The sequence below is a fragment of the Tupaia chinensis genome, unplaced genomic scaffold (assembly GCF_000334495.1).
Source record: "Tupaia chinensis unplaced genomic scaffold, TupChi_1.0 Scaffold000014_1, whole genome shotgun sequence".
Taxonomy (NCBI): Eukaryota; Metazoa; Chordata; class Mammalia; order Scandentia; family Tupaiidae; genus Tupaia; species Tupaia belangeri.
Window position 1 is genome coordinate 2,502,186 of NW_006159444.1, and position 27,134 is coordinate 2,529,319.

At 39.5% G+C, this 27,134-nt stretch overlaps 1 protein-coding gene across 4 annotated transcripts in view; it reads left to right on the plus strand.

The window, feature by feature from the left end:
• Nucleotides 1-23,455, plus strand: part of IPCEF1 (interaction protein for cytohesin exchange factors 1) — a 208,873-nt gene extending 185,418 nt beyond the window's left edge. For all 4 annotated transcript variants that reach the window (XM_027769832.1, XM_006139988.3, XM_027769838.1 and 1 more), the window contains 2 exons: nt 9,578-9,771; nt 19,260-23,455. In XM_027769832.1, the coding sequence (XP_027625633.1) occupies nt 9,578-9,771; nt 19,260-19,463 (398 nt within the window). In that variant the 3' untranslated portion in view covers nt 19,464-23,455. The remainder of the gene's footprint in view (nt 1-9,577; nt 9,772-19,259) is intronic.
• Nucleotides 23,456-27,134: the final 3,679 nt, after the last annotated feature.

Consider the following 27,134-nt stretch of genomic DNA (forward strand, 5'->3'; position numbering starts at 1 on the left):
TGCCTGTTAAGTGTTTCTTCCCTTTGGGAACCAGCAGTTAGTGTAATGGCTATGTCGCTGGATTCCCATGTAGTCGACCATGGTTCGCGTCCTGGACCCGGTGGCTTAGAACTCATGCTGGGCGCGTGTGTGTACGTGCCCAAGATCCCGAGAGGAAAATGGAGAAGGGATTGCGGCGTGACCATCCCCCTTGGGGGGTGATTTCTCGCTTTCTGTCTCAATGTCTCTTTCTGTCTGTCTGGCGAGCGCACACGCCCTATAGCAAAAAAAAAACTCTCAAAAAAAGAAAAAAAAATGTTTCTTCCCTTTGTATCTCACTCCCACCCTCACCACCCACTCTCTACGTCTACTCTCTTTGCTCACAGTTTCTGGTAGCCACACTTATGCTCTCACTATCATAGCTTCAGATCTTTCCGTTTTTGTCATAGAGTGCAAATATGTATTTCTCTTTTTTAAAGAATTATTTTATTTAACTTTATTTATTCTATTTTAATTAAATCAGATAGGGACAGAGAGAGACAGAGAGAGAGGAAAGTGAGAAAGCAAGCTGCCAGGTCCAGGACTCAAACTGTGATTGGCCATGTGGGAGTCCAGTGCCCTTAAACACCATACCACCTGCCGGCCCCGATATGTATTTCTCTTAATAGGATTTTTCTCGCATAAAATTTCTTTTCCCTTCTGTCTTTAAAAAAAAAAAAAAATCATCTCTTTTCCAAGTACTGTCCTCTCACCTTTCTCTTGTTGTGTACATGGCCGCTATTGTGTCGTGTGTGTGGTATACACAAGTCTTCTGCTCCTGATTCAAATGGGTTCATTATCCTAAGTATCCAGTTCAAGTTTCCAAGCATAGAATCTAATTATTTGAGTGAGTTTCATGTTGTTGGCCAGTTTATGAATGTCCTATACTAGGGTAGGGTACCCTGAGGTCTTGTGGGAACAGAGTTAGAGGTACAAAACCCACGCAGCTCAGCACCAGAGGCTCTGGGTGAGGGTTTTTCCCTTTAAAGACAGAGTAGTGGGAACAGGGATCGGATCCCTGGCCAGTCCAGTCTGGTCAGCTACCATCTCCACAATGACATATTGGTTGATTTGAAATATGTAGTCTTTATTGAGCTGTATTCAAAAGAAACTGCATTAAACATATTTACAGTGTAGCACAGTATTTAAGAAATGAGCTTTAAATTTATTACTTAGAATGATCTCTTTGTGACCTTGGTAAAGTTTTGAATTTTTCTCAGTCTTGATATCCTCTCCTTTATTATATTTTTGAAGTTTATGTATTTATTTCTTCCATGAGTGAGAAAGACAGAGACAGACAGACATCTCCCTAACCTGGGGTGATAGATGCCTGGATTTACCCCAGCCTCAGCCAGCCCTGGATCATGGGCACATGCATATCCAGTGTACTCAGTGATGTGTCTGGACGTGGGTTAACCTCTGCACCACAGAGTATTGCGTTTTACCACTGCACCACATTCTGGCCCCTGATGGCATCTCCTTTATATCAGGGTTGATCATACTTTCCTCATAGGATTATTAAAAGATAATGAGATAATATATAATGCGGCTCTCACAGCTACCACAGTACTTGTCACAGTAAAAACACAGCACTTGACAACTGTCTCCTCCAACAGCAGCAGAAACAGGAGATTCCCATATTATACTGTCCTAAGGTTGCTCATCAGCAGTGTTCTTACTGTTAAAAGGAGTTTTCCAGTGGGCTTGCAGGTGGCATGGTGGTTAAAGTATTGAATTTCCACATGGCTGACCATGGTTTGAGTCCAGGACTTGGCAGCTTGAAATTCATGCTGGGCTTTTGTGTGTGCATGCCTAAAATTCTAGGAGGAAAATGGAGGAGAAAACATTGTGGTGTAGCCATCCCCCTGGGGGTTGATTTATCACTTTTCTCATCACTCTTTCTGTCTTTCTCTGGCAATCGTGTGTCCTAGAGCAAAAATCTAAAAAAAAAACCAAACCAAACCAACCAACCAAACAAATAAAAAAAAAACAAGTTCTAGATTTTTTTCCTAGTTAAATAATTTAATGCTGTCATTATGATTTCAAGTCTTTTCCTATGTTCTAGAGTTGTCAAAATTAGAGAAATCCTGTAAAATTCTTTCCATTGTTGGCATCTGGTGCTATATTAGTTAAGATCTGTAAAGTCATAAAGGATATTCAAAATGTCCAAATGACCACAGAGACATTTCCTCTCTAGGATATGTGCCTTCCCAGATCTTTTTATTCTGGAATATTTAAAATATTGCACACAAAATAGGAGATGCTGTTTTCACTCAAACTTTTCCAAGTGTTTTAGGTCGAGGAAATAATCTTCCATGGAACATCATTTAAACTTTTCTAATCTCAGAAAAGTTTTCCATTATTGCTATCAAATTTAGTATATGTATCTTTCCTGTCCCCTGCAGCAAGCCCTTGTGCTTTAAATAGAAGATAAACAGCTATATTCTAGAAATCACAAAGAAAGATAAAAAATCAGAGAATGGGGGAGGCAAAGGTGAAAAGACAGCATTTGCAGAGAGGATCTACATGCAGTGTTCTGGGCAGCCAAGTTCTGGGCCTGCTGGAGCTTGCTGGCCTGTCAGCAGCAGACAGGAAGCTGGGGACACAAGAGAGAAGGGAGCAGCAGATTCTTCTGGCATTATCTTGGAAGGGGTGACCTTCTAACTTGCACTTAGAAATGCTCTTTTCTCTCATTTTCTAGTGTCACAAGAAGGGTGTTGTTTATATATTCACACACATATACATATCTATGGATATCTATCATCTATCTTTATCTATCTATCTATCTATCTGTCTATCAATCATCTATCTATCATCTATCTATCTATCTATCTATCTATCTATCTATCTATCTATCTATCTATCTATCTATCTATCTATCTATCTATCTATCTATCTATCTATCTATCTATCTATCTATCTATCTATCTATCTATCTATCTATCTATCTATCTATCTATCTATCTATCTATCTATCTATCTATCTATCTATCTATCTATCTATCTATCTATCTATCTATCTATCTATCTATCTATCTATCTATCTATCTATCTATCTATCTATCTATCTATCTATCTATCTATCTATCTATCTATCTATCTATCTATCTATCTATCTATCTATCTATCTATCTATCTATCTATCTATCTATCTATCTATCTATCTATCTATCTATCTATCTATCTATCTATCTATCTATCTATCTATCTATCTATCTATCTATCTATCTATCTATCTATCTATCTATCTATCTATCTATCTATCTATCTATCTATCTATCTATCTATCTATCTATCTATCTATCTATCTATCTATCTATCTATCTATCTATCTATCTATCTATCTATCTATCTATCTATCTATCTATCTATCTATCTATCTATCTATCTATCTATCTATCTATCTATCTATCTATCTATCTATCTATCTATCTATCTATCTATCTATCTATCTATCTATCTATCTATCTATCTATCTATCTATCTATCTATCTATCTATCTATCTATCTATCTATCTATCTATCTATCTATCATCTATCTATCACCTATCTATAATCTATCTAGAGCATATTAGCCCTTTTTAGAGTTTAACTAGTTAGATAACTGACCTAAATTTGTAAAAAATTTACGAGTCTGACCCCTCGACACACTCTGGACTAGAGTAATAGATGTAAAGAGTCACCAACATTTATGTCAAATTTCTACTAACCCAGTATGTATGGGCTACTTATGCTTTGTGCTTTTAAAGCTCAAAGGAGTTTGAGCAAAGGCAAATTTTCTTTCCTTTTTCCTCCTTCACACCCTTCTTTCTTTCTTCCTTTTTAAAAAAATTTTTGGTTAAATTAAGACACAGCAAGAGAAAATAAGTGCTGCTTTATAACAAGTATCGACTTGCTCATTGGAACTCCAGGTCCTTTTTCTTCCAATGAGCTGAGGCTTATGTTACATTAAAAACTTGCCAACAGTTAGTCCAGCCTTTTTACTCAAAATATGGTTGATGGATCAGCAGTTACAGCGTCACCTAGGAGCCTGTTAAATATGTATAATCCTGGTACCATCATAGACAGACTGAGGCAAAACTTGCATTTTGATAAGATCTGTAGGTGGTTGTTTGTCTATTAAAGTTTGAAAAGACTCATCTAGAAGCACATGGACTTGTGGGTATGAAATTGAACTTTTATTTTTAACTCTATTACTGATTTGCCTTTTGAAAAGATTACTTCCTGTTTTTCCAATCTTCATGTTTCTCATCCATAAAATAAAAATAGTTTCTATCTTTCTTGACAAAGCACTTGGGAGGCAAGATGAGAAAGACTATAACGAGCCTTATGTGTCTATGAGAATCAAAGTCCTGCTACCTTATGTAGGAAGACTAAAATAAACACTTGAGAGGAAGGATAAAAATTGCATCGGAAACAGTTGACTGTCAGACAAAATTCACTTATTTTGCTTCAGAAGATAGAGGAGGTAGAAATAATGAACTTGGCTTCTGTTTCTCATGGGAGGCAGATGAGTGGTCTTTGCCAATTATTATTATTTTTTTCTTGCTTTTAATCAGGTAAGATAAGAGGAATGTTCTAATGCTTTCCAGTATAAAATTATAATTTCAAAAAACATTTACATAAAAAAATGGAAGGGAGCTTTTTAAAACGTTGACTGGCAAGGCTCTTTGAGATACAAGGGTACTATTTAACAAAGAGTTAATAAGCCAGTGCTGGTTTTAGTACAGCATCTGAGAAGGACTCTCACCTCTGCTTTGGGTCCAGAAACAAGTCATGTTTAGTTGTGGATTTGTACCTTTTGAATCCCATACTTGTCCTGTGGTTCTATTTATTACCTGCTTCCATTATTACTTGATATTCATCTTATGGCCCTGGAAAGACAGGCACCTGCCATTAGCATTAGTGAAAAACAGTAAAGCTGATTGGGTTGTGAACTGGGTTGGTCACTGGCTTGTGCTCAGAGTGTTTAAGAATGTTTTATACATCTCTTTGATTATGACACCCAAAGAGCTCAGGAAGGTGTTTTCCTGACTGATAATATCACTTTTTGTTATTTTATTGTCTTATTCTGGAATCAGGTTATTAGAGGTCAGACATACCATCTTCAGTTTCAGATTTCCTCTGGGGCAAGATGGATGACTGAGAGGCAGGAACTGACGTGGTGGTTTGCTTTTTTTCATGTATTCCTTTTTTTTCTCCAACAACTTTATTGTTTTGTTTTTGTCAGAACAAATTGCTTCTTACTATTATCTCATTCTCGGTGAATTCATATAGAAAGTGTTCTTTTTTTTCTTTTTTTGAACATCATATACCAATCTTGCTTTTTTTATTTTAAGAGAGATTTTTGCTATAGGGTGCATGTACTCTCCATTCAGACAGAAAGCGGGAAATTACCCCCCTCCTGGGGGGGATGGCCATGCTCCAATCCCTTCTCCTCCATTCTCCTCTTGGGATTTTGGATACGCACACACATGTACCAAGCATGAGTCATGTGTCAATTTTAGGCAAATTCTATATTAACTTTCAGTACCACGACAGGTGCTACCTGCTTGTTAAAGTCCAGTTATTTGCTGGAGGAACACACCACACACACACACACACACGTCATGGCTAATGCCCCAAAGTGTAAGTTGGGGAAAAGAATCCAAGAGGGCTAAGAAGGTAGTCTCTGAAATCTGTATTGTGAAGACCATATATTTTCCCATAAAAATATTAAATGACAGAAACATTTTCCAAAAAGAAATTTTCATTTAGAGAATATATTCTATTCTATATTATTACATGATTCTAAAGTAATTTGTATTTTTGCCAATTTAATATTTATATAATCAGACACATTTTTTTTGCCCTGGCATAATTACAAACTAAATTAACTAGTCAAAAATAATTTTTTTAAAATCAAGTACCTTAGAAGCACAACCACACTCTCTGGAGAACAGTCAAGTCATGCTATTTAATAAAGTCACTCTATTTTACTTTGTAATATGCCTTTTTTATTCTTTTCTTGAGGTTTGTTGAGTATATATTATCAATATTTAAAAAATATTGCAGCATTGAAAGTTACATAATTAAACTCTATTCAGAGTACAGTCCTGTCTAGCTAGCTCAAACAAAAAAGGACATATATAATTACTAAGCCTTTGTGTGTTTGAAAAGTCCCAGTTTCAATCCTAATCTCCCCTCTAAGAACCAGATATCTTTCCACTGAATTTTCTTAGGACTTTCTAATGTCTCCTGCTTAACCTCACAACTGTTATTATTATCATGTTTTATATTTCTGCTGCGTAAATGCTATCAAGTATCATGTCAATTTCATAAAAGCCAACATTTTTTTACAGCCTTGCTGAGATGTATTCACATATCGTAAAATCTACACACAAAAGAGAACAGTTCAGTGGTCTGTAGTATATTCAGATTGTGTAGCTATTGCCACGATCTAGTTGGAGAGCTTTTTGGCACCACAGAAGGGAACCCGGGCACATGAACTGTCTTTCCTTTTCTCATTTCCCTCCCAGCCTCAGGCCACCATCATTCTACTTTCTCTTTGGAGTCACGTATTTTGGACATTTCCTATAAAGTACTCATACAATATATGGTTTCTTTTCCTTAGCATGATGTTTTCAGGGTTCATCCAGGTTATAGGATTGTGGATGTATAGTACTCTATTTCTTTTAATTCCTGAATAATATCTCCTTGTATGCATATACCACATTTTGTTTATTCGTTCAGTAATTGATAAACATTTAGACTCTTCCTACCTCTTGTCTGTTATAAATAGTACTGCTGTTGGGAACCAGCAGGTAGCGTAATGGCTATGTCGCTGAATTCCCACGTAGTCGACTATGGTTCGCGTCCCGGACTTGGTGGCTTAAATCTCACGCCGGGCGCGTGTGCATGCGTGCCCAAGATCCCGAGAGGAGATCTTGGGCACGCATGCACACCATCCCCAGGGGGGATGATTTTTCGCTTTCTTTCTCTATGTCTCTCTCTGTCTGGTGAGCGCACGCGCCCTATAGCAAAAAACCTCTCAAAAAAAAAATAGTACTGCTGCGGACATTTATGTACAATATATCTATATATGTTTTTGATCCTCTTGGGTGTTTATGTAGGAGCAGAGTTGTTGGGGTGGATGGTGATGCTATGTTTAACATTTTGAAAAACTACCTGTTTTCTAAGTGGCAGCTTCATTTTACGTTCCCACCAGCAATGCATGAGGGTTCCAATTTTTTGTCCACACTTATTACTGTCTATCTTATTGTAACCACTCTAGTGAGTGTTAAATGGTATTTTGTGGTGGTTTCAGTTTGCATGTTTCTAAAGACTAAGATGGAACATCTTTTCATGTGCATGTTATTGACAAAACCCATTTTTGCGGTCTGGATGCAGCCTGAGCCCCAAAGCTGATTATCTTCAGAGGTAATTTTAAGTATTTTCTCTTTTTATGGAATCTCTTTTGGTACAGAACAAAGAGGTTGTGCTGACCAGTATTTAAGACAGTTACAAAACTAGCCCAACATCTCTGTTCTCCATTTTAGAAAAGAGTATTGAGAATACTAGTGTTGACTTTTTTACGTGGTGGGGAGGCATAGGGGAGAGAATGAATTCTTCATAGAAATTTCTAATCTAGAGGAATAAACTAAAGTTAAATGTAATTTGCATGATTTTGATGCTCCTGAATTACTACTACATATTTTTTCTCTCCCCTTTGTAGAAGTCTTTTTTTTTTTTTTTTAGTTCCTCAGTGCTATAAGTTTTAGAGGGTTGTCCTTATAGGACAGGAAGTGAAACATAAACACTAAGTAGTATGTGGTAGAAAAAGAAATTTCACCATGTACCTTTGGCAAGATTATGTTCAAAAAATTAAAGAACAAATGACTGAACTTCTTAGTGAGAAAATACAGAAATATCAAGTGATGAAGATTTTCTTTGGGTGGCTTCTGTATCATTTGAGGCTGTAAAGTTGCATGTGATGGAAACAATTAAATCCACACTCTAGAGCAGCTCAACAAAGGTCATGTATTGGCTTCTATAGGCTGACAGTGCTCTAATGTCCAATGCTAGATCAAGATCCATATCAAGATCCATATCTCACAATGAACTGGCTTCATGCTCATGAATCTTGGAATGATTCCTAGAAGCTTCTGGTTCACATCCTCACAGAATTCAGTTTAAGAAAAAAGAAAGTTCAATTTTCTGATATCCTAAACCAAAGCTCTGGAACTGAGTCTTCCTATTCCAGTTGGCCTGACCTGAGATACATACTCATCCTAAACCAATAGCTGTGGCTGGCAAGATGGCACTGCCACTGGCTTAGTTTAGTCCCTGTGGTCTTCTCAGATCCTGTGATGGAGTTGCTTCACTGGAATCAGATAGGCTGAACCTGGCAAGGTATAATTAAGAAGGAGAGTCTGGGGGCCAGCTGATGGTATGGTGATTAAGGTGCTGGACTCCCACATGGATAACCATGGTTCAATTTCTGGACCAAGCATCTTGAAAATAATATTGTGTATGTGTGTGTGTGTATGTGTGTGCCTGCCCAAACTTCGAGAAATGAATGGAAGAGAGGAATTGTGGCACGGCTATTCCCCCTGGGGGTAATTTCTCATCTTCCCTCTTTCTGTCTCTCTCTGGTGAGTACATGTTCCCTCTGGCAAAAATCTTTAAAAAAAAAAAAAAAGAAGAAGAGGAGTCTGTGTGGCAGGAAGAAGAATGATCACTATCTGCTCAAAACCATAGACCATGAAAGTCTTCTCTCAAAAGTCAGCTCTGGGAAGGATATAAGTGGTCATCTAGGTCAGTGGTTCTCAAAGTTTAGTGTGCATATTAGTTTTCTCAGGCTTGATCTGTGCCACTGTTACATTTTAGAAACACATACTCTCCCTAGTTCCTTAGCTTCAATGTTGGTGAGCAATTTTGCCCCAAGATGAATCATCTCTGAGTCTCACCAGTGCCTGACTTGGATGATACTTGGGTGTGATTTTTATGTTAGAGTTGATGTTGGAATGGGTGAAAACCTTTGGAGATGTTAGGCTGGAGGGAATGTAGTTAGCATGTTAGGAGGACATGAATGTTTTGGTGGAAAGAAGGTGGAATGTTGAAGGTTGAATTGTATGCCTCCAAAATTCATATGTTGAAGTCTTAACCCCTAGTACCTTAGAACATTACCTTACTGGGAAATTGTTTTCTTTTTGCAGATGTAATTAGTTGAGATAAGAATGATAGAGTGACCCTTATTTCTATATGCCTGGTGTTCCTATAAAAGGAAGTTTGGACACAGAGATAAGCACGCAGGGAAATCACCATGTGAATATTAGACTAATGCTGCCACAAACCAAGAGGCTGCCAGAAGCTAGAAGAGAGGCCAGGACAAATCTTGCAATAACAAAGTACCACACCTTGAGTGGTTTAGACAATACGAATTGATCACCTCATAGTTCTGGAAGGTAGAAATCAGGGATTAAGGAGTAAGGCAGGGCTTACTTTTAGGACCATAATATCTAATGTTCTTTCTTTGATTTTAACTGATTTTTTTGTTACTACTTTTTTTTTTTAATAGAAGAAACAAAATCATCCGAAGATGATGAAATGGAGAAGCTGTATAAATCGTTAGAACAAGCTAGTCTATCTCCTCTTGGAGACCGACGACCTTCAACCAAAAAGGAGCTGAGAAAATCCTTTGTTAAGCGGTGCAAAAATCCATCCATAAATGAGAAACTACACAAAATCCGAACCTTGAATAGCACATTAAAGGTAAAAGAAATTCAGATTGTCTATGAAGTATGTGAATGTGAAGCAAAGAATGACTGGTTCTGCAGAGATTCATACTAATCCGAATGTATCTGTGTGGATGGAGGGGAAGGCAGTCAAAGTATTTTACAAACAATGTTTGTAAGATGAGATGGTCGTGGACCTTTTGAAAGCTCTAGGACATTCATGTAACAGTGCCCAAGGCAGTTTTCCGAAATAAGCCTTGATTTTTACAAAGTTCATTCTGATATCAAATTTTAAATTTCAAGGTCCTTGATGACAAGGACCATGTGTAATTTGTTTTTGTAACCCTTGTATCTAGCATGCTCCCTGGCTTAATAAATGTTGATTAGAGGCAGAGATCATCAGCTGGTGAGAATAAACAGTAATGTAATAAGACCTTGGGTTTCTACCTGATTCATTAAGGGGTGCCCTTCTTTTCCCCCTGAATCCAGAGCAAAGTTTCTAGATTTCAGAGACAGGAAAGACTTTGTGACTGTCAGCTGTAGTCTCTGCAGCCAAGGAGTCCCACCAGTAGAGCAGTGGGAAATATGGCATTGTGGCAATGGACCAGCAGATGTTTTCACAATGGAAAAAAGGGACAGTGTACAGGATGTACTGAAGCTATTTCAGGGCCTCCCAAACTAAAATGGTCCTTCATAACAAAGAGCATCCTGCCTTCACATTTGGATTTCAGCATGAATAAAAGGAGGCCAGGGTACTTTGTAGAATAGTCCTAAATTAGCAGATTTATAGATCCTGAAAACTCTCATAGATCCTACAATTTAATTCTATTGTGTACACATCGTTTTGCATTAAGAATTTAAGTCCCTTTCCAGGAAAAAATACCAGCAATCAAAAGGACAAGCCTACAAAGAAATGGCTGAATGACTGGCAGTCAGACATCCCAGTTAGTCATTAGATCTAAGCACCCTAAAAGGTCACACAAATGAGGCTGGGAAATAAAATGAAGAGTGCATTTTCATTACACAAAGAAAACACAGATGCGTGAGAATTCTCTACTATTTAGTGATGAGAGATAGTTCTATTCTGGTCATTCCATGAAATAGGCCTTAGCATGTTGGGATTTTGTAGTCCTTTTCATTTGTGATGGCTAAAGTGAATGAATACAATGTTCATTGACTGGAGAGTCCCTGAATCTTTCTGTGTACCAGGCACTATGCCAGGGCATTGGGACCATTGAGTGGATTCCACTCAGCAATGGTGACAGAGAAGAATACAAATGGCAAGCACAACATAATAAGTATCAAGCTGGGTACTCAGGGTATTTGGGTAGCCAGAGAACAGAAGCGACCAATGGGAGCAATGGGGATAACATCTCAGAGTTATTGACAGCTGGCCTGTGAGTGAGAGATGAAGAATATCAGGGAGAGGAAAGTAGGGCATTTGAGGAAGTGGAGTATGTATCACTGGGTGATTTACTGCAGTGCATGTAAGGAGAAACAGGGAGTAGGCTAAGAGTGGCATGGGTGTTCTGGTCTGTGCACAGGAGAATGTGACCTCAGGCTTCCCATGGTCCCACAGACTTAGAATTATTCCCCTACTCGACCACTGAGAGCCTAGGTTGGTAAAATGATTCAGAGGTTCTGCCACCCACAAGGGGCTCTGTGAGCTCTGCTATTCTGTCCACTTTCCCCATAATGTGGATAAATTCACTAGCTTTTGGTTTTCTCCCCATGTATTAGTTACCTAGTGCTAAGTAACAAATTATCCCCCAAGCTTAACAATTTCAAAGAACCAGCATTTGGGACCAGCAGTTAGCGTAATGGCTATGTCGCTGGACTCCCACGTAGTTGACCGTGGTTCGAGTCCCAGACCCGGTGGCTTAAACTCACGCCGGGCGTGTGTGCATGCATGCCCAAGATCCCGAGAGGAGAATGGAGGAGAAGGTATTGAGGCGTGGCCATCCCCCCGGGGAGTGATTTCCTGCTTTCTGTCTCTCTGTCTCTCTCTGTCTGTCTGGTGAGCGCACGCGCCCTATAGCAAAAACCTCTCAAAAAAAAAAAAAAAAGAATTAAAAAAAGAACCAACATTTATTATTTTGGAGTTTTTGAGTTTGAGGAATCTGGGTATGGTTGGACAGATATTCCTGCCTCTAAGCCTTTGACAAGACCGTGATCACAGGGTCAGCTGGGCTGCATTCGTTCCTCCACTGGGAGATGTCTGCTTCAAAACTCTCACATGTGGTTGTTGGTAGGATTCAGTCCTTTTGCAGATTGTTGGATTGAGAGTCTCAGCTGTTCGCTGGCTACTGGCTACATGTTATCTCCAGTTGGTTGTCATGTGAGCATCTTCATAGGGCAGCTTACAACTTGAAAGCTTTCTCAGAGCAAGCAAAACACTAAAAGAGTGAGCAAGATAAGTTACAACCCAATTTCAGTGGTGACATCATATTATTTTGTGTATTCTATCAGTAGAAGTCCCTGGGGAGCCCACACTCAGAAAGGAGATTAGGTAAACATTAGGGAGTAGAGAACATTAGGGGTCACATCTATTTGTGGAATGCAGCCCTTTCCAGAGATCTTTGAGGCCTCACAAAAGTGTGTAGTTCTGGGGCTGATGAAATTAACTTATGCTATCTGGGTCTATCAATCTCAGGATATAAGATATGATGTGGAAATTAGCCTTGTTGAAAACAGAAACAAGACAAAGCACATCAATATTCGATGGAGAGGGACCAGCAGATAGTGTAGTGGTGACGGTGCTGGACTCCCACATAGCTGATCGTGGTTCGAGTCTCAGACCTGGTAGCTTGAAACTCATGCTGGGTATGTGTGTGTACATACCCACCTTCCCAAGAGGAGAATGAAAGAAAAGGGATTGAAGCGTAGCCAACTCCCTGAAGATGATGATTTCTCACTTTCTCTCTCTCTGTCTTTCTCTGTGTGTCTGGTGAGCTCCCAAGCCCTATAGCAAAAATATCTCTGGAAAAAAAATGCAACAGAGATAAATAATTTGGTACTTGTATATTTATTTCTGTTGAAAGATTACAATAATTATTTTAAATTATCATTTTTAAGTTTTTAGGAATTAGTTATTCATTTAACTGTATTTATCATCATTAGTTTTTAATTTTCTAAAGGGCACATTTGCGAGAGAGAGAGAGAGAGAGAGAGAGAGAGAGAGAGAGAAAGAAAAGGTGAAGAAACAAGCCACTGGATATAGGAATTGAACCAGTCAGCCATGTGGGAGTCTAGAACATTACCACTCACAACACAACCTGCTGGCCCCTTAAATTATTTTTAAAATTCAAAGCAGCCAGGATAGTGGTTGCCTTTGAGGAAGACAGAATATTCCTGGAAAGGAGAACAGTGGATCTTCTGAGGAGCTGGGCAAGGGTCCTTTTTTTGATCATGATGTTGGTTACACAGATTAGTTCACTTTGTGACAATTCACCAAGAGCAAACCTTTTCATTTGTGCTCTTTTTTCCTATGTACACTTACACTGCTCTAAAAATGTTTATTTAAAAAATGACACTGTACAAGCAGATTGTGGACAAGCAAATATAATAACAGCTTTATGCAAAAATAAGGAAATTGTGTTAACGATATTGTTAATATTCCATAAATAAAGAAAATGTCCTGTACTGGGGTCATATTGGAATGAATTCTCTTTAGGGAAATTCTCCTAGGAAGTTGAGCAAAGTACAATAGCATACACTAAGTGTAAATCTTCCAGAATTTCTGACAACTCAACATTCATTGACTTTTGGCCAAGCTTGTCTTTATTTTAAAATGATTAATGGGCCCAATTGAAAGTCTTTTAAGAGTTACTCTGTCCTGTTTCCCTTCCTTGAAACTGCTCTGACCGAGTGCATTTCCAATGTTTAGCTCTTGAGTCAGGTGTTGAATACTTGGAGTAAAAATGTAAAGTATGGCATAATGTTTTTCAAGAAATTTTTGAAACCTCTGCCAACCACTGCTTGCTTGCCAGAAAGCAAGGCGGACGTTACAAAAGCAGTTCCGAACCTTGGTTGAGCCTCCAGCAGCCTCCAGGAGAAGCAGGGCCAATGTGTGATGCTCTGACTTCCTGGAGGTCTCTTCTAGGAAGGAGCCAGGTTTTGTTGTTTCATTCATTTCCTTCCTCTGTGTTCTTGTCCATAGTTCTTTTTCTTTTATCCATAAAAGAGATAACACAGAGTTGAACCAAATGGCCCAAAATTTAAATTGTTTAAAGACCATATCTGTTGCTAAAAAATACAAGAGAAATGCTAGCCTAAATGTCTCAAATTGAAGAGAGATGTTACTAAAAACTTCTTTAAGATTTAAAGAGGTGGTTATTTTGGTTTTGCTTTTTTAAAATTGATTTTCCAAATTTTTGTTAATCTTCAAAATCTTATTTTTTTCTATAGAATATTAAGATCTCCCTCTGAATCAGATGTCTACATTTCTTTAGAAAAAAATAAAATTCCTTAAATAACTTTATACTAATAACACTCTGGTGATAACAGAGGGTGAAAGGTTATCCATTTTGTTCTTTTTTGTGTGTGTGTGGGGTGGTGGTCAGTGCAGATATGGAGAACTCAAGAAGAAGAAATAACACTCTCAACTCTCTCTTGGACCTGCCTTTCTAAAAACAGTCCTTTTAGTTACTCATTTAACCATTGTTTCCTTTGCTTCTGGGTCCTGTTCACCATCCCGTTACCTGTCCCCACGTACCTTCCAACTGCACTCTTTTCTTCTCTCTCCTGGAAGCAAGGCCTCCTGTCTGCCTCTGTCTATCATCATCTCTATCTGTCTGTCTATCATCTATTTATCATCATCTTCTCGTCTATTGGTATGTATATAGTTTGTTTACAGAGGGTATTTCCTCAGACTCTAAATAGGGTTCATGATATAACGGTATTAAAAAGCAAATGAGTAATCCTTTCACTCATTTCTTATTTTGTATATTCATTTTTTCAACCAGTATTTAGTCAATGTCTATCTTGTATCAATTATTCTTTCAGGCAATAGAGAATATGGCAGTGGGGATATCAGACAAAAATGCTGACTCTCATGAACACCACATTTCAGTAGGGGAATAAGCATAATTATTTATTAAAAATTTTTGTGTGATAAGTAGTGATAGATATGCTAGAGATAGAAAAGAGAGGGATAGAGAAGGTTGAGGGATTGATTTTTAATGAGGAAAGGCATGAAAGTCCTCTTTGAAAGATGAACTTTGTATGGAAGCTGAAAATAGGTTTTAAGAATGAACATTTTGAGGCCAGGTGTTCCAGGCCAAAGGAACAAAACTGCTAATGCTTTGGGGAAAGTGTGCCTGACTGTGTGAGGAAGAGTAAGGAGGTCAGTGTGGCTGGAGTACAGGGGGAATGAGAGGTGAGGGAGAGCAGTAATGGCCAGAGGAGCAGTGAGGGACTTGTCAAGTAGGGCCTTGTTGCCATTGCAAAACCTTCACATCTACTCTGAAGGCTCTGCACAGAAGTATGGCACAGTTTGACATATCTGCAGGGATAACCACCAGGATTTGCTGGAGGACTGGGTATACCAGAAAGAGTTAAAGATCGCACCAATGTTTGCCTTGAACAACTGGGAAGATGGAGTTGCGCCTAGGCGCTTGCAGAAGACGATGGTAAGAGCAGAGTTCAGTATGAAATGGGAGTGGGGTAGGGTGTAGAGAATAAGAGAAACTGTGTTTGGAATGAGTCATATTTGAGATGCCTGTTAGGTGACCAAGTGGAGCTGCTTGGGTGGGAAGAAGAAGTTATAACAAATAGGTAGGAGGCCAGGGGAGGAGAAAGGGGAGACACAGATTTGGAACCATGAGCATATAAAGAGAGAAGAAAAGACAACGTAGCATCGATATAGACAGAACAGAGAAGATAAAGGCTGGAGTTCTGGGACACTCCAGTGTGAAGAGGTTGGATGATGAGGAGGAACCAGCAAAGGAGACTGGAAAAAAAGTGGCCATTGTGGGATGGGAAAGATCGGGAGAATGTGTCACAGAGCAATGGAAACAAATGTTCAAGGAAAAGGAGAAGCCAACATGTTGTTGTTAAATAACTTGGAGATAGATCATTGGTTCTTAGGTTAAGCAACATTCGGTTACTGGTGGCCTTCACAAGAGCAGTTCTGGTGGAACAATGAGGGCAAAAGCCTGGTGGAGCAAGTCTGTGAAAGAATGTGCATGGGGGCTTTGGAGGTAGGGAGAAAAGTAGAGCACTTACTGATGGGGACTGAGGTCAGGGAGGACTCTTAACATGGGAGATTTACTGCTGAGTGAAGCAAGACAGGCTACGAAGAAGAGACGTTGTATATCTCCACTTAATATATACCGAGTGTCTGCACTCTATCACCGAAACTGAATAACTAAAGGATATAGAAACACAATAAATGGTTGTGAGTACCAGATATAGTGTGGGAAGAGGGTGGGTGAAGGAGTAGAGTCTGAGGAAGGACTTTAAGGAGAAAAATAGAGAGATCGGGAACCAGCAGTTAGCATAATGGCTATGTCGCTGGTCTCCCACCTAGTTGACCGCGGTTTGTGTCCTGGATGCAGTGGCTTACAACTCATGCCAGGCGCGTGTGCGTGCGTGCCCAGGATCCAGAGAGGAGAATGGAGGAGAAGGGATTGCGGTGTGACCATCCCCCCGGGGGGTCTCTCTTTCTGTCTCTCTGTCTCTCTCTCTCTTTCTGGCGAGCCCACACGCCCTATAGCAAAAACTTCTCAAAAAAAAAAAGAAAGAAAGAAAAAAAGAAAAGTAGAGAGGCGTAGCATTAACAGGACAAAGTAATGGGGTATTATCTATTGAAGATAACTTTATGGTATTATCAATTGGACTGGGGAAAAATGAACACGTTAGAATATGCACTTTGCAGCCTAAATAATGTGATTGAATTTATTAAAAAAAAAAGACTTGAAATAAAATAACAGAAAAAAGAAAAAAAAAGATGGAAGAAATAACAGCATCCATGTACACCAGTGAGAATGACCAGAGGAGGTGGGAAACCGATGAGTCATAGGAGAAGGGAGAATTCCCTGTGTTGGAGGGGTGGGGGGCAATAGTGACCAAGTCCAGGGATGAGACTTTGCAAGCTGCACAGTTGTTTCACCTATATGAGCAGGGGCTGATGCAGGGAGTGAGTAATGGGAACCTGGAAGACATACCCTCCAATAGTTTCTATTTCCTCAAATAATAGTAGCAAAGTCATCAGCAGTGAATGACAATGGGAGAGGAGGTTTTAAAGGAGTTTTGAAATAGTCACTTGGAACAGCTTGAGAGAAAAGGGATGTGAAAATATGATGACTACATAGCAGTGAAAGTCCACTTACAGTGAATTTGAAGTGAGACCAGTGAGCATGGTTGTGAAGCTTGAGCAACACAGCTGTCCTGGGAGTAGGCAGAGAGACTGGTCCAATTGTGAATACTGACTGAATATCCCCACGGCGCCTGGCTTTGTGTTAGGTGCCAGGTAAAAAGCGATGAAGAAGGTATGTTTCCTGTCACCATCTTCAAGCTTTAAGATAGACAGATTCCTCAGCATCTTAATGTGCCACAATAAGTTCTGAGAAGACTCTAAGCATGAAAAGGCAATAGAGTATAAATTAAAAAGGGTTTCAGTCCAATTTGGTGGTTCAAGAAAGGTTTTTTGGAAAATATGACATCTGAAATGAGTATAGATTTATGGGTGACAGACAAATTGGTGACGATGAGAAAGTGTTCCACATGAAAGCAACTTGTCCATCAGGCAGCGAAGTGGGCAAGGCTCTCCACGTGGCACATCAGGGAGATGTGGATTTGCACTGTGTGGGTGAGAAAATTCTTGTCATTACTGTTAGGCCTGGAAGGTAAAGTAAGAACTGTAGGGTCAACAAATGGAGCTAACACACATCAAGAACCTTGGACGCTACAAGGGACCATTAAAGGGACTCAGCATTCAGGTGGAGACCTGCACTGCCATATGGAGGGTGGATTTAAAGTGGGTAATCTGGGCTGTCTGAGACTGGGGGTGGATCTTGGTGTGAGGACTACCGTGGGTGCCTATCTCTCTATCTCTGCCTGTCTCTCATGGAAGAAATAAATATATAAACTTAAAAAAATGAAAAGGGGGGACCAGCAGTTAGTGTAATGGCTATGTCGCTGGACTCCCATGCAGTCGACTGCAGTTCGAGTCCTGGACCCGGTGGCTTAAACTCACGCCAGGCACGTGTGTGCATGCCCAAGATCCCGAGAGGAGAATGGAGGAGAAGGGATTGTGGCATGACCATCCCCCCTGGGGGGTGATTTCTCGCTTTCTGTCTCTATGTCTCTCTCTGTCTGTCTGGCGAGCGCACGCGCCCTATAGCGAAAACCTCTAAAAGAAAAAAAAAAGAAAGAAAAGGGGATTGGAGGCAGGTACCTCACTTTGGAGGCTGTAGCAGGAGATCAAGTGTGATACATTGTGCTATATATCCAGAATTAGGACTGATTGTAGGAATGGAGAAAATGGAAAATTATTTGAGATAAAATTGTCAGGGTTGAATTATGTCCTTTTTTTTTTTTGTGGAGAATAATACATCTTATTTTTCTCATTCCTTGACTAAAGAAAACTCTAACCTGAGCCAGGCATTTTAGAAATGTGTACACTGATTAGAGAAGAGACAGGGTCAAATAGTATTAACAGATTATTATTTATTTATCGGCATTATTGGAATTTACAACATTTTGCTGGAAGGTTATTAGTCTCTTCTTTGAATAAAAAGATAACCTGTATATTTAGTCTATATATTCTCTCTGTATATAGACTAAATGTCATTTATTAAAAATTAGATAATTTAATTAATAAAAAGATCTTTAAAATGTGTTTTGTGTACCCTTGGGTCTTAGGTAAAGGATCATGTCCCAGATTCACTTGGTGAAGTTTAGATGATCAGTTTTACGTTACAGGAGGAATAGTGCTCACATCAAGATAGAATCATTTCTTTCTTTCTTTTCTAATAGAGATTTTTGCTATAGGTCAGGTATGCTCACCAGAGACAGAAAGCAAGACAGAGATAAGAAGTGAGAAACCATCCCCCAGGGGTGAAAGGCCATGGCACAATCTTTTCTCCTCCATTCTCCTTTAAGGATTTTAGGCACACATACACATGGTGTGAATTTTAAGCCACCGGGTTTGGGACTCGAACCACACTCAGGTATGTGGGAGTCCAGTGACATAACCATTACTCCATCTACTAGTCTCAGACAGAATGATTTCTGTCATGTGTAATAATGAATTGATCAGGGAAAGAAACACAGAACCTTGAGTGTATGTCTAGTTCTTCTACTCACTCTTGGACAGGACACTTCTTTGTGGCTGCATATGTAGTTGGATGACCTGCCACATCTCTTAAAGATGCAGGGATTAGAATACTAATGTGCAAAAACACTGCAGTAACTTTATGATGAATGTATATGTGAATTTGTAAAAGAACTGATGAAGATAGTTTGTTGCAATTAAGATACTCACAGCATCCCTTCTCCTCCTTTTTTTTCCTACTTGAATAGTGTAAAGAACATGACCTGGCCATGATTAACCAGTTGCTGGATGATCCGAAGCTGACAGCCAGGAAATACAGAGAATGGAAGGTCATGAACACCCTGCTGATCCAGGACATCTATCAACAGCAGCACCCCACACCTGTCCCTGACGGCACCCCACAGGAACTCAAGAGATCACCATCTCCCACCTGTGTTGAAAACTCTATTTGAGAAAAAGCCAGAATTCTCTCCTTTCATGTTTTCCCACAAGCAACTGTCCAAGATATTGCCAGAGCTACCATTTTTCCTTAAAAGGAAAACTGAAAGCAAGTTCTCAAGCATCTTCTCCTCTGAAGATGCAATTTAGGTGAAGACAATCACAAGTCATGGATAGGACTTCTTGTTCCAGCTGTTCCAGCTGTTCCACATCATCGAGAGTGGAATGATTGAGTTCAGTTGAACATGTTTTGTGTTACTCCTGGTAGAGAACAGTGATGCTCGGCTCAGGTTGGGATGTGAGAAGTACGTCTTTTGTTCCTTGTGTTTTCAAGAGAGTTACAACATTGTATGGGCAAAAGATCAAGTTTTTTTTTTTTTTCTTTTCTTTTTCTTTTTTTTTTTTAACCAGGGATAATTATTCTTACAAACATTCTCTTTTTCAAAGGAAGAATGTAGATATTCCACCTGATTGGGTAGCTTTGTTCTCCAGATCATTTTTTGACTGGTGGAATGCTTTCTAGAGAACTTACTGGAGCAGAATGAAAATTCCTTGCCTTTGGCACAGAGTGGTGGCACCCTTTCCACTTGCTGAGAAATGTTTCAGAGAGAGTGTGTGGGAGAGCGCAAGAGGAGGCGTGTTCGATATTCCACTCACTCACAGGACAGTTTGACATTTTCACACTTTACGCAAGCTGGAGGATCTGACGAGTGTTTCTTTCTTCACAACAGCGAGAGAAAACTCTTGTAGTTGCAGACCTCTGCTTCAGCCTAGGTTTCTAAACAGCCACAGGGAGGTCGAATAAACCCAGCGAGCCATGTTTGCTGCTTTTGTTCTTGGCGGTGGTACCTATACACAGTATGGACTTGTATTCAGGTTCCTGGGAGCAATATTGAGAAGATGATTCTGGTGTTTAAAATGCTTTAGTATTTTCACTGAGCCCCCAGTCTCCCCTTCTACCCAAAAAATCCAACAAAGATAACAAGAGTCAGAACATGACTTTTATTTTTGTATGTTTATCTGTCACTTGTGTGCTATGTGAATAGCTCTCTCTAATATGTTTGTTATTTAAATATATTTATAGAAGCTCAAATTACTAGTGTTTTAAAGATGGTATACTATTATATGTTTTGCTCAATATATATTCTAGAAGTATATACTTTTTGCTTGAGAAAAATAGGAATACTATTGATTTACTGAGGTTATGTTGCACTATAATGTATGAGGAATGCTCAGGAAATCTTGTGGTGAAAAATATGGACGCATGCATTCATAATTTCTCATTTTCTGGTTTCTTGCTGTCTTTTGGTCTACACCTCTCAACCCAGGCTCTTAAGTTTGTCTTTCTTTTGTCACTTTCTTAAGCAGAAAAGGATTGCATCTTAGGTTATCTCTTCTGTTAAATAAACTTTAATCTTTATGTTGTGTGTGTGTGTACAACCCTTAGACCAAATGAAACACAACCAATGAAATCTCTTAACTACAGACTAATCAAAATTTGGGCATTATTGTTAAAGAGAGTTCACAGGGAAACATTATGAAAGTCTTCACTTACTCATCACAGTGAATGTTTTTCATCATGGTAATAACGACAACCTACCAAGAACCCTCTTTGGACCTATTTGCTTCTAGCTAATTGTTAATAACACATTTATTTTGTAATTTCAAAAGTTATGGCTTGGCATTCAAAATTAAATGACCACCTGAACTGCATCTGCAAATGAAATGAAAATAGCTGTTTACTATTTCCTCTGCTTTACTAGGAAATCTTAATACTCTGTAACCAAAATCTTAGCATTAAAAAAGAAAGAAAAGGAAAAAACAAAAACAGAAACAAAAAACTAGGAAGCAAGTTGTGGTACTAGAAGCTTCTCTAAGATAGAGGATAACTCAACCAGTTTGGCCCAGCAAACGCTTAGGAGAGTCTAGCCAGATGAAGCATTCACAGGTAAGTTTATGGTAATCACCTCAGAGAAGTAATGGCTGGTGTTCTTGGTGTAGACCTTGATGCTTCTGGCTGGAGAGGCCAATGGTTTAACGTCTTCCCTCTGAAAATTATTGTTATTCTTTCTTGTACACCTATTAGAATGCTGATTATTCAAGATTTCCGATGTCAACAGTATTGAGGGAAAGAAACAAAACAGGAAATAACGTGAAGCATTCTTCCACTTACTTATTTGTTGGTTTGCAGCATCAACCTGTAGACTTTCAAACAGTTTTTCCAAAAATGAAGAGTTCCTAAATCTTTTGTCCAGAGTTCATGACTATATTCCAATATTTTACTTTGGCTTTTCATTATACATATTTAACTGACCTCTCTCTTTAAATTATTTGGTTCCATTCAAATTTAAAGGCAAAACAGGCCATGAGAATACTTAATCAAGATTTAAAGTTATTTTTCAGTCACTTTAAGAAAGTTCATCTAGAGATTCTGCTTTGTTAATTAAAGATTACTTTGCAAACTCCCAAAATGAAAGTTAAACTGAAGTGCACAACTTTGTACCTTGCCCTTCTGGACCAAAATCTCCCTGCTCCTTAGTGATTTCTATGTGAATGCTTTTGCTCTGAACTAGGTGGGGTTAGAAAGGAGGGATGCTTCTGTGAGTTTCCAACCTTCACTGTGAGGAGGGCAGGGGGACAGAGAGGAGCAAGAGGAAGAGTGTGTGGGTGACACCTTCCAGGATACTCAATGTTGGAGTGGCCTGGTAGTTTCTCTTGACCTCAAGTCATTTTTTCTGGTCCAAAGATAATTGGGAAAACTAAAATACTTCCAGTTTATTGCTTGGGGGTCGGTCATCTCTAAAATGGATTTTGAGTAGTTTCTGGGCATTAAAAGGAAATTCCTATACCCATCACTATAGCTGTAGTCTGTGGGCTGTGGAATGGCAGAACCATGGCTGCTCAGGAAGGAAGTAGAGAATCTCTGAGTCTAAACTTATGGTACCTGTTAGGGATGAGGACCTGACGAGGACTCCTTTTTTGGGGTTGTATGGAGAATCTCTTGATCTTTTACTATTGGTAGCCTACAGATGCAAATTGGAGCCTGATAACAATGTTCTCACTGGTCAACATCACTGAATCCAATGATCAGTCCTGCATCTTAAGGACATCTGTTGCTTTTAAGAAATCTTCCTTCTTCAAATAGAATCAAAGTCCTAGGCAGAATTTTAAAATGTATGATTACGACTTCAGAAAGTCTGAGAAATAGATTGTGTTTGGAGTCAGATTTCAAGATGAAACCCATGCCTTATGTTTACACAGCACTTTGTACTTTACAAATTGGCATGCAATTTGCAAACTTCTCCCACCCTCCTGCCACCTACCCCATTGCATGATTGTGGATTATTGTTCTAGTGAAGTGCCTGTCCCAGAGCCCCAAGTAGTGAAGCCAGAATGTGGGTTGGAGCCTCAAGACTCAGCCTCTGTCTCGCAAAGTTGCGGTTAGCGGTAGGTCTGCTGGAGGTGGTCAGTTTGCTGTAGATTGTGTCCTCCTTGGCACTGGGTTCAGCACATGGCTGACCATGGTGGCTTTTGACTATGTCATCATTTCAAGTCTGATGAAGCCACTGGTTCCCTCTCTTCTAATGGTCCTGAAGTGACCTGCTTTTGGCTGGCTGTGCACTGGGGTTTACCCTAATTACTCTTCACTTCTTTCTTGCCTTCTGTAACTCAAACCATTTGTTAGGTGCAGTGAGATCCTCGGATGAAAGAAGTTTATTCAAAGAGATGGAGAGCATTTTGTTTTCCTTTTAAGAAATGTCCTGTTGTGAGATGCTGGAGACCAACTAGGTGACAACTCATTAGTCCACTGACTTTCCCTTCTTCGTTTCTTCCTTGTAAAGATGATGATTTCCTTAGCCTTCAAGTCACATGCCATAGAGGTGAAAGAGTTTAGAAGAAAGAACATTTCTAAGTCTTTTGAGGAGAGGTGCTACACAGATTTAAGCCATATTTGAATTCATGGACAATTATCTCTTTGTAATGAAGACAATATTTTGATATAGCTGCACAAAGGACTTTGTGAGTAACTTAAGTACAGAGGATGCCCATCCAGAAGCCACTTCCTGTGAAAAGCTGCCATATCCAAATGAAGCATTAGAATGTATCTCTCCTCCAGTCATTTACAAGATAATATATAGGATTGGAGTTTTCCAATTTCTTTATTTTTGTATGCTTATTTCATTAGAGAAATTGGTTCTAGAAGTGGGTGGTGACAAAGTTGCCTAGGGTTTTACAATATATAAATTTTTTTTTGAGAGGTTTTGCTATTGGGTGCTTGCACTCGCCAGAAAGACAGAGAGAGACAGAGAGACAGAAAGTGAGCAATCACCGCCGTCCCTCCCCCCACCCTGGGGGGAGGGGATGGCCATGTCGCAATCCCTTCTCCTCCATTCTCCTCTTGGGATCTTGGGCACGTGCGCACACGTACCCGGTGTGAGTTTAAGCCACTGGGTCCGGGACTCGAACTGCAGTTGACTACATGGGAGTCCAGCGACATGGCATTACGCTAACTGCTGGCTCCTATAATATATAATTAAACAAAAGGCCCTGAAACTTGATTTTTTTGCAACCTTTGTGAAATGGGAAAAGGGAATAATTCCACCCTTCTGAGAAAGCTACCCATTTCAGTAAATGAGACATTGAGGAACCATGTGTTTCCCTTGGCTATGAAACAGGAAAAAATAAATGTCTAGCTGTCTCCGTCGTGCAGTGGTTAGTGCTTGCAGCTCCTACATGGCTGGCTCAGGGTCTGCTTCCCAGACCTAACGTGTACATGCCAAGGATCCTGATGGGATGGAGAATTAGAGGAAAAAGGATTGCAATATGACCAAGCTCCTTTGGGGAATGCTTTCTTTCTCCTTCCCACTCTCTTTCTCTCATGTGTACACACTCACACATTCTCTAGAATAAAAATAAAGCAATTTCCTTGTGTCTTCTGTGTATTTTACTTTTTCCCAAACTACCACAGTATCACGTAGGAAACATTAAAAATGGATTCTCCATTTAGTAAAAAAAAAGTCTTTATTCTCTTGCCGTGAGACTTCACTGCTCTGTAGTGATATTTCTTTGCCTTTAGTCCAAAGCGGAAGCATGCACCAATGAGACATTTAACACCCCATAATAAAAACCAAGAATTTTAGCTGCCATATATTTTAATGTCCTTGCATGATGGGGTTGTGACTTTTAGCACTGCATGGTGTTTGGGGGCAAGATGTGAATGTGGAAATAATACCTTCAATTTCATGTGCTCTCATTCCTTGTCACCTACTACTTCGACTAAACTGAGAAAAAGAGGCATGGCTCATTTCTCTTGCTTTGTGTTTTTGAGGTTGACTTGTAAGATGACAATAAAAATAAGAGAAAATATACCTAGTAAAATGATATGAAAGAAAAATTTGAAATATACTCCTGGTGTTCATTTTCTGCCTTGTACTGTTGCTTCCTTAAAGATAAAACCTTTCCCTGGCAAGTGTTCAATGGCTGTGTTTTGATTGTCTACAAAGATTATGGTGCCCTCTGGTGGCAGTCACAAAGATAATAGATTCTAGATGTTTATTTTAGAATAAAAGACCTAATAATATTGGAGACTCTATTTCTGCTCCTCATGTGGTTCTCTCCAGCGGTCCTAAGTTTAAGGTTTCTTAGATCAATATTATTTAGATTTTCCAAAAATTGCCATTGGTCCACAAAAATTGACTTGCTTTATGCATTGCCTCTTCTCATTACGAAGTCCTCACATTTTGTTTAGAGAATTTTCTAAATTTGCAGATTATGAAAATTGCAATCTGTGGCATACAACTTCCTTAAAATACATATTTATGTGAAAATGAACAAAGAAAATTTTGAAATAGCATCATAAAATTGCCTTTCTTTTGGCAATAAATAGCATCATAAATAGGGGACTTTTCTGAGTGGGTGTTGATGTTGAAATGTACTGATAAGCCCAGAATTTCCATAGGCTATGACCCCTGTAAATGACAAAATCTTATGTCGGTCTTAAAAAATCATAAAAACCTGTATTTACAGGTAATCCCTGATGTGTGAGTAGTATTTAGTCTGATAGTTTCTCCAGTCATGTATTTTGGAAAGTCATAAACACTAAACCAACACTGACCGTGTCTTAGCAGTTCTATCCAGAGTGGAAAATACAGAGAAAGGACAAAATTCCCAAACAAGATGGCTAAATGCTTAGCAAACTATTATCCTGGTCCCCAAGGTCATCGTTGTAGATGCCGTTGATTACCTGCCCATATCCCATCCCCTGGCCACAGCTTTCATATCCCAGTTGTGCATTTTTGAAGCTAGCAGAAAACTGCACTCAGTGAAATGAAGGCCACCGAGGGCAAGAGGTTATGCTCTCCTACCCAAACAGGGCAGCTGCAACCAATGATTGACTGATGGGGAACACAACCCAGCCTCCTTGCCACAAGATGGAACCAGTTCTGGGGTGCATTCAGCTTCCCTGAGGAACCAAGCTGAAGCTAATCTTCAGCTGAGGTCACGTCCTTACAGAGCTTTTCCTTTTCCTCCCTGTCTTATGTTTCCTCTTTCATTCCCTTCTGAAAGCATGCTTTCAATCAATCAGTTCCATAAGGCTCTGTGTCTCAGTCTGTGCTTCTGAGCGAAGACACTAACTACTAGAAATGGTTCCAGAACACAAACTGTAAGGATGGAGCTAGGGAGGTAGATACAGAGCCAGTTACATGGCAAGGAGACACCACCACATGTGGTTGGTGATTACCAAGATTACTTTTCCTACAGTGAACTGAGATGAGACACAGGAGGGAGGGGAGTACCAGTTGGTGCAATGTCTCCAGTCTTGGAGAGATATGGGGAAAGGGGTAATTGAGTGCCACTGATGCACTAAAGAGTAACAGCCTCAGATCTACTAACAATTTAAAGCAAAGCATGAGCGAGAGGTCTTTGCATTTAAAGAGACATTAATCCACAATAGTTAGAGGGCAGAAGAATTGAAAACCAGGCAAAGGACTAAGTTATAAGAGTGTCAGAACTTCAAAATAGATTAAATTTTCAGCCTTATCAAGCCTCTGATACCAAGTTGGGATCTGGATAAGGAAGGATCCTAGGATTTGGGATGAAGATGTATGGGGATATGCTTCAGAATCTTGAATTCCCAGCTTCATTCTGACCTTGCAAAAGAGGCCCATTACTCCTTACTTGGGGAGATAGATGTCCAAGCCCCCACACTTGAAAGATAGTCAGAGGACTCATATGAGGCAAGTACATTGTAAGACAATGCTTGTCTTTCTCAGGTTTTCTACCTCTTCCTCTCTTGGCCACCTGACCTGTCACTAGGGCCAATGCTAGCATAACCCAGCTGGAGAAGGGCTAGATTGAGTAAAGGAAGAAAGCACTTATACATCAAATAGCTTCAGAACCTCGCTGATTCATTAGCAGCAACCAGGACACAACATCTGGGAGTGGATTCTGGAGGAGCTGGAGAAGGGGACCAAGGAGAGAATATCAAGCTAGAAGCGTGATTATTAATATGGGCTCAATATATTCCATCTAGTCTATGTCATAGGAGTTGATGTTTTAGCAGGAGTCCTGGGATACAAGTGTACTATGTTACTAAGATGATTCTCCTTGGCAGCTTGGAAAAAGTGTAGCCCACATTTCATGAGGTAGAGACCTCTGAACTGTCAGGGCAGAGTGTAGAGAAA